Source organism: Bremia lactucae, linkage group LG2 (assembly GCF_004359215.1).
Source record: "Bremia lactucae strain SF5 linkage group LG2, whole genome shotgun sequence".
Classification (NCBI taxonomy): domain Eukaryota; phylum Oomycota; class Peronosporomycetes; order Peronosporales; family Peronosporaceae; genus Bremia; species Bremia lactucae.
In genome coordinates this window covers 4,788,383-4,795,577 of record NC_090611.1, presented here as the reverse complement: position 1 = coordinate 4,795,577, position 7,195 = coordinate 4,788,383, and the positions used below count along the sequence as shown (strand labels likewise).

General features: G+C 46.6%; 1 protein-coding gene across 1 annotated transcript; it reads right to left on the bottom strand.

Moving 5' to 3' along the window:
* Nucleotides 1-611: 611 nt before the first annotated feature.
* CCR75_004862 (uncharacterized protein) lies at nucleotides 612-2,399 on the bottom strand (the record flags this gene model as incomplete). Its single annotated transcript, XM_067962948.1, has 2 exons — nucleotides 1,115-2,399; nucleotides 612-994 (listed from the first exon to the last, which is right to left on the bottom strand). The coding sequence occupies exons 1-2, from the start codon at nucleotides 1,683-1,685 to the stop codon at nucleotides 612-614; spliced, it is 954 nt and encodes a 317-aa protein (XP_067821961.1). The 5' UTR covers nucleotides 1,686-2,399.
* Nucleotides 2,400-7,195: the final 4,796 nt, after the last annotated feature.

The following is a 7,195-nucleotide window of genomic DNA, read 5'->3' as shown; positions in this document are numbered from 1 at the left end:
TAATTAAGTGTCTCTTTTTCTATCTTTGAAAATGCTAACTTAATAATAATCTAATACTAAACATGTAATTGAATTCTTATCTCTATCTTATCTGTAATTTCCTCTTTGATTACTCCCACAGCTGATTAGTCTGCGGACTAAATAGGTACAATGGTCTATACCTACTTATGGATAAGAATTCTGAAAATTACTCTATAAAGTAATATCCTGCAAACATTATCTACCATTATTAATTAACAATCTTTAAGTGTTAATTTCATGTAACGACACCCCCCGTTACAGTAGTCATTTTAATTCGTGTGTAACACACGTGTCAGCCTCTGGTGGTAAGGCCTATATTCCTAATGGCTTGCTGCGTAAGATCATAGCGGCGAAATTTAAGAAAAAGCATGAATCAGAAGCATTCTCACGAAGCTTTTCATTCTTCATGTGTCAGTGAGACTCGACTTTTTTATCAAAAGTTAATTGGCTACATTTTCATTATGCAAACCCCTCTAACTCGGTAAATTAGACCCGGCAACAAATGTTGCTTTTATTTTTTTAATCACTTGTAGTAAACACCAACTAATCTACAAAAGCTTTTCTTTATCCAAAAAACAACAAGAAATGTATTACATGCATCCAATCACTGCCCCCAGCACCGCGACACTAGTCAAGAGCATAGCTCCCGAGTTGCTTCTCGGAGCTAACGAGATCGTATCGGATGGTCCATCTTCTGGGTCTAAAGGCCCCGTCATTGAGTCTGCCTCATTGGCATCAGGAATAACTTTTGCATTCGTCGACACGTTTGGAGACAAATTGTCGCCACCTGCGTCAGCAATAGACGAAAACTCATAAGTATCGGTACTTGGTGGAGTACCGGTTGCTTCCGGCGCAGTAGGATTATTGCCCAAAGTACCTGACTCGGTGGGATCCGGTACCGTCGTCTCAAGTACCGTCGTCTCGGTTACCGTCGATTCGGTATCCGGACTTAGTGGCGCCGTCTCCATTGTACCTGCTTCATTTGCAGTGGCATTAGCACTTGATCCCTCAAGCCGCAGAACCGTGGGCATTGGATCCGTCTTTACCGGATCCATCACGGCTACGTCATTAATTCGAGTTTCATTGAACGTACCAGCATTCAAAGTCGTAGCTGGAGACGTCATTGAGTTATTTATAGATGTCGTTAAAGGCGCTGTTGCTGGGCTTAAAGGCGCTGTTGCTGGGCTTAAAGGCGCTGTTGCTGGGCTTAAAGGCGCGACGGAAGGAGGCGAAATCAATCCGCCAGGACACGTCATGGCCAATTGTTCTCGACTCGGACCGGTATTGCACTTTTGCTCCCCAGGACACACGTCGGTAGCAAGGTTCTCGACACACAACATCCAGCACGTTGTCCCCGGCTTGGTCTCATCAATGCAATCGCAGTGTTTCGCACACAATGCAACATCCGCGGGGGCCACGTGGTTGCACGTGATTGGACACGATGCTTTTAAGTCGGAACTCGATGAAGTGCTCTTAAGACTGCATGTTTTCACGAGACAAGTGCCGACCGAGGATGCCTCCAAGTGGCGATGAGGAGGACACGCAACGGAAAAAACAGTATTTTGGTTTTCGTGTTGCATTAAATACCGAACCGTTTGATTCGCATAGTGGCCAAAAGTAGAACCGGTATTTTTCATTTGCTGGTGCGCAGGAAGTAAAATCATTTTGCCAAACCAGGACCGAAAAACTGGTGGGCCTTGGTTACCGTCTTTACCCACGGTACTGCACGGGGGTATTGCATGCCATGCAATACTGACCGAAGGGGTGGCGACGTCTCAATCCAGTCTTCAATGCCCGAGCCAAGCATTAAAAGCAACTCGTCGGACTCTAATACAGGACGTACGACTTCGCCAGTAGCGGTTTGAATGTACAAACCCGCATCGCGTCCTTCCGTCGCCTTGGGTACCAAACGTCCCGTGCTCGAGAGCTCAAAATAGGCAGGTGCCGCCATTGCAATCATCAGTCCACTATCCGTATGCAATTCCAACGACAACTCGGCAACATCGAAAAAACTATCTTTTTTTTGGTGTGGCGTATTTGCAGGAGCTTCATAAGCATGGAAATGGTCTACATGCACCGATTCTTCCAAAAGGTTTCGTGCTGTCATCACCACGGCTCCTTCCTCAACTACGACGCGAAAGTGTGGCGTCGCATCCAGTGCACTTGCCACATTTGCAACGGCCAATTCCACCACGGCGCTAAAAGTTGCATGAATCGCCACGAACTCGGGGCACATGGTTCCTAACTCGGCATTCTGGGCTAAAGATGCCAATAATTGACGCCCAGACTCGAGGCTTACGGTATACCGGTTTGTTTTGTCGCGCAGTTGCCGATGCAAAAGAAAGGTGGCTTCTTTTTTTTGGGCTTCCACGGCACAAGTTGCGGCAAGTTGAAGGTATTGCCGACGCAGAGTGGCAAAATAAGGTACATTTTGCAATGCCACAATGCCATTTTCCTGAAATTTGACGAGCAGGTCCAGATTGTGCGAATTGTTCGTGGCGCCCGAAAGCTGCGTGAAATCCACGGGTGGAACGCGGAAGTCACGCGGCTGTACGGCAAATGCCGGAGACGATAGGAGGAGCAGAGCTAGGTGGCGGAGCATGGCGATGTTCGAGCGAATTCGCAACTAATATTCTACTGGGGCCGTGACATTTTTACAATCAAAACATATGATGCGAACCTCTCTCCACAGCTGTTACTTAACTGTTAAGTACGCAGCACCTGTCTTGCCGCTACCCGATAAATGTATACTTTAGAGTAAGATGATTATCATATGCCTCTCTTAAGCTGGTGAGGTCGCAAATGTCACAGAAATAGATTTATGATTGAGGTTCTGAAGAGCTCGGAGGGAGATTTAAGGAAAACGAATTACAATAGTGGTGATCTTATAATGGAAACTATTTTGAATAATAATTAAATTCAGAATTTTTCAAAAAGGCCCTTTGTGTCGCACTTGAACAAATTATGCACGAATTTGCACGAATGATTAAATTCAGTTTTTTTAACGAAGAGATAAACCTCATTGCACAGAAGCGTGACAAAATCTTCGCGGTCTGCTACGATGCCTTTCACAGGAGGTCTAGAATATCGATAATAATTCTCTATTTCACGTACAATTAATCATCCTAACCTTTGACCAACTGAAGCGTACAAGCTTAGCAGAACGCACATGTGCGTCGTTTTGCTTGGATTGCTTCAGAAGACGAGATAGTCCCGCGCAAAAATATCGATTTTTGTAAGAAAAGCTCATATGCGCGGAAGAATAGTGAAGAATGGTGAAATTTACAAGTTAGCCACGATAGACCAGCTACGTATGCAAATGCTCCAAAAGTGAGAAGAAATAATATACATATTATAGAAAAAATTGCTCTTACGAAATTTTATTCCGAAAATCTAGAGCATGTCTGCAATCAGTTTGAACATAACTGACCAAATGTAAAATTTTGCCGCACTGATCTGCTGCATGTAACGGGGTAAAGTTGCCCTTATGTTACACAGTCCCCGTTAAGTACACTTGGTGTACTTAAGGGGGTGGTCAATTACTAAATTAAAGTAATTGGACCCAGCACTCGGGTGTGGTGCACGTTGTGACCAACCCTTGTGTATGTGATGCACATGGGTGCATTCACAGTAGGAGGGATGACGCCTAGCGTCATCTGTTACGCGAGGTATCGAGAAAGATACGCTCGCAATACATATTAAGTGTTATTTTATAGAGATGACATTTTGTTTGGTAAAAATAGGTATTTGTATAATACAGTTAAATATAGTTAAATATAAATCAGTCGGAAAACTACTTCCTACTTGGTAAGTGCGCATCCGGAGTCGGGTCACCGCTCCCGTGACGACACAATTACCAGAGTACTTAGTGCGTTGGGTGAGGTCGCTAACGCGCCCACCGCAACTACCTCACTGCAAGCAAGAGAAGCTGGTATAACCGCTTCCTCGCTGTGCTAGGGTGTTGTCTAAGTAGAGCGTGGCCGCTTTACGACGTGCCCGCCTACACTTCGAAGCACTTGTAATCCTTCCCACGACCCGCATCTCTGCGTGTGTACGTGAGGATGAGCCTCAATATTGATTGGGCTCATTTTCCCCACCTCTCCGAACATCATCGGGAGGTGGCAGGGCTTATGGCGCAGGGACTTGGTGAACAAGCCCTGGCCAGGCTCCTGGGTAGTCCTCCTGAGCAACGTGTTTTTTTTTAACTGCGGCGCATACGATTGCCCAATGGCTTTTAGCCGTTGATGCGCACTTACCAAGTAGAAAGTATTTTTCCGACTCATTTATATTTAATCGTATAGAATATAAATACCTATTTTTAATTAGTCATAAAATGTCATCTCTGTAGATAGCACTAATATGTATTGCGAGCGTATCTTTCTAGACACCTCGCGTAACGGATGACGCTATGCGTTATCCCTCCTAGTGTGAATGCACCTATGTGCACCATACACAAGGGTGGGTCACAATGTGAACTACACCCAAGTGGTGGGTATAATTACTTTACTCAAGTAATTGACCATCCCTTTAAGAACACAAAGTGTGAACATAACGGGGACTGTGTAACATTAGGGCAACTTTACCCGTTACGCCTTAAGTCAGAGGAAGATTAATCGACTCAAAGAGTCACTTAGTTTTATTGAACATACAGGTTAAACAATCCAACGAGTTGTACAAGCTATAAGAACTTAGTGAAGGAATTTTGGGGCTCGTAGAACCAATTGGCAACTAGTGCCGAGAGAATAGAAGAGGGGTGTTGAAATATGCACAAAGAACGTGCATAGGGCGATGTTTCAAGTTACACGCAGAGAAGGTGCGTAATGTGTATTTTCAAGACACACACAAAGAAGGTACAGTGAGTGCAAATAAAGGGGTCATTTCGTGTACCATACCCAAGTGGCAGGTCCTATTGCTTCGTTACATCACGCATTTTGCGCTTTGTGAAATAATTTACGCCGACCATGAAACGGGGCACCTTTCACTAGTATTGATAACAGTACAAGTCAACCTACACTGATGGGACTACAGTGAAGGTGAGGTGCCTCGAAATTTCACGTACTCAAAGGCACAGAGGAAGGTTTCTATGAAGCTTCGAGGACGTAGCTTAAAGAATTAGACTAAGACTTATAATAGTGGAAAGTAAAGCTGTATTAGTGTATACGTATCGGTCTTCTATCTACTGCTGAACTTATTATATTAAAAATTACTTATGTGATATTGGATCTATCGAGCCCGCCTACACTGCATCTGGCCATCATGGATGAATTGTCTCATCGTACGTTGCAACATAATATGTGCGATACCATTTGCAGCAATGGAGTAAACAAAAGCAAGCCATTAATGATACATTCTATCTCTGCCAGAACAAATAATCTGACCCGCATGCATACATCCACATCGTCGGCGATATACTCGCCTATGTGTACGTCGCAGTGCCTCTCGTTTTTCAACACTTCATCACCATTGGAATTAAAAAGCTTGATTATCGCGAGTATAAGCCTCGAGATCCGCAATATGTCTTTCAGCAGCGCTAAACGCCTCTGACGAACGGACGAAGGTAAGGCAGCCGTGAGTAGTTGGGCAAGATCGCCACTCGTATCGGGCGCCGCCTGCACTAATGGATGCGGGTGGGAATCATCGTTTTTTTGTTGGAATGTTGCTTGCCCACCGCTCCGTGAGGCAAGGGTATCAGATCCTCGTCCAATGGAAAGGTTACCCGAAGAGTTTTGACTCTTGGGAACCGATCGATACCCTACATATTGATGTGCCCGGCTTGGTGGCTGCCTATGAAAAGGAGCACCAGCTGAGGCCTCTTCGCTAGTCTCTAATGGATAGCAGAAGCAGCGTAGTGAGAAGAAACAGGGGGTACAGTACCGCCCATGGTCTCTTTCACATGCAAGCGGACGTAATTAATTCGCTGCGTCCGCTGTTTCATCGCATCAGAATGTGCCCAGGAATTCATCCTCGTATTGGTCGGGCGTTTCATTTGAACGCAACACGACCGGGATCGGGAAAATACGCCCAAGCGATTTTCCCTGAGGCAGCTTGGTATAAGCCGTCGGTTGAGAGGACAGATGCCACTCCCATGGAGTTGGTCAATGCAGACGTTGTCTGTTTTAAATGCGGCAAGCGCGGAGCAATGCGGTGTCGCCCAGCTCATTGAGGACGACAGCCGGATGGTGTCGTACGCCATGTCGCATCTGCGCGGTAAGGCCTCAGAGTGGGCTTACTCGGCGCTTATGGCGGACAGGAAGGCGTTCCCTACATGGGCGATCTTCAAGGAAAAAAATCGCGCAACGTAGCAGCCGCCGAACATAGAAGTTTTGCTTCAGGCGCGCTTCTTTGGTGCGCGATACGCGAAGCGATCTCTGCAAGAGTATGCGCAGGAGATGCGCTCGCTGTCGGCGTCCATTACCGTAGGTCCGATTCCAGAGCACATTAAGATGGCCACGTTTATGAACGGACTACGGCATGGTCCATCGCGATAGGCCCTTTTCAGAAAGGTGCCGTCGACGATGGAAGAGGGAATCCAAATTGCCTTAATTGAGGCGCAATCCTACAATAGTGCCTCGTCGACGGCTTGGTATAAGCCGTCGGCCGTGAGGTCAGATGCCACTCCCATGGAGTTGGGCAATGCAGACGTTGTCTGTTATAAATGCGGCAATATGGTGGCTCGCTGCTATGCCAGGGTTTCTGCTGGGGCGAAGACCCAGCAGAAACCCAGCCCAGCAAGAGGACTCCGTTCTTAAAGGGCGATGGCAAGATCCAGCGTGCGAGACGCATGAGTTCTGCATCGACCACTGAGGGGTCGGGAGATGCAGGAGCGCAGTAGGGGCGGGATGCCCTACTGACGCGGACTCTGAAGCTACCCCTAAGTTCAGAGTTGTAGAACAAATGGATAGCATAGTCTCTGAGGTCCCGAAATTTCGGACCTCAACCCTGCTGGTCTATAGCGCTCATGTAAGAGGCTATGACCAGGTGATGACCCTCCTAGTGGATTCGGGTGCATCACAAAATTTTGTGAAACTCGCGGCTCTAAGAAAGAGACCGGCGATGTTTGAGTCGCTTTGCCAGGATGGCAAGCGAGAAGAGGCGACCGTTCGTTTAGCGAACGGCGCGCTCGTTAAGTCTGAGGGAGTTCAGGTAGAACTCGCCTTCAGCTTTAGTGACTTCT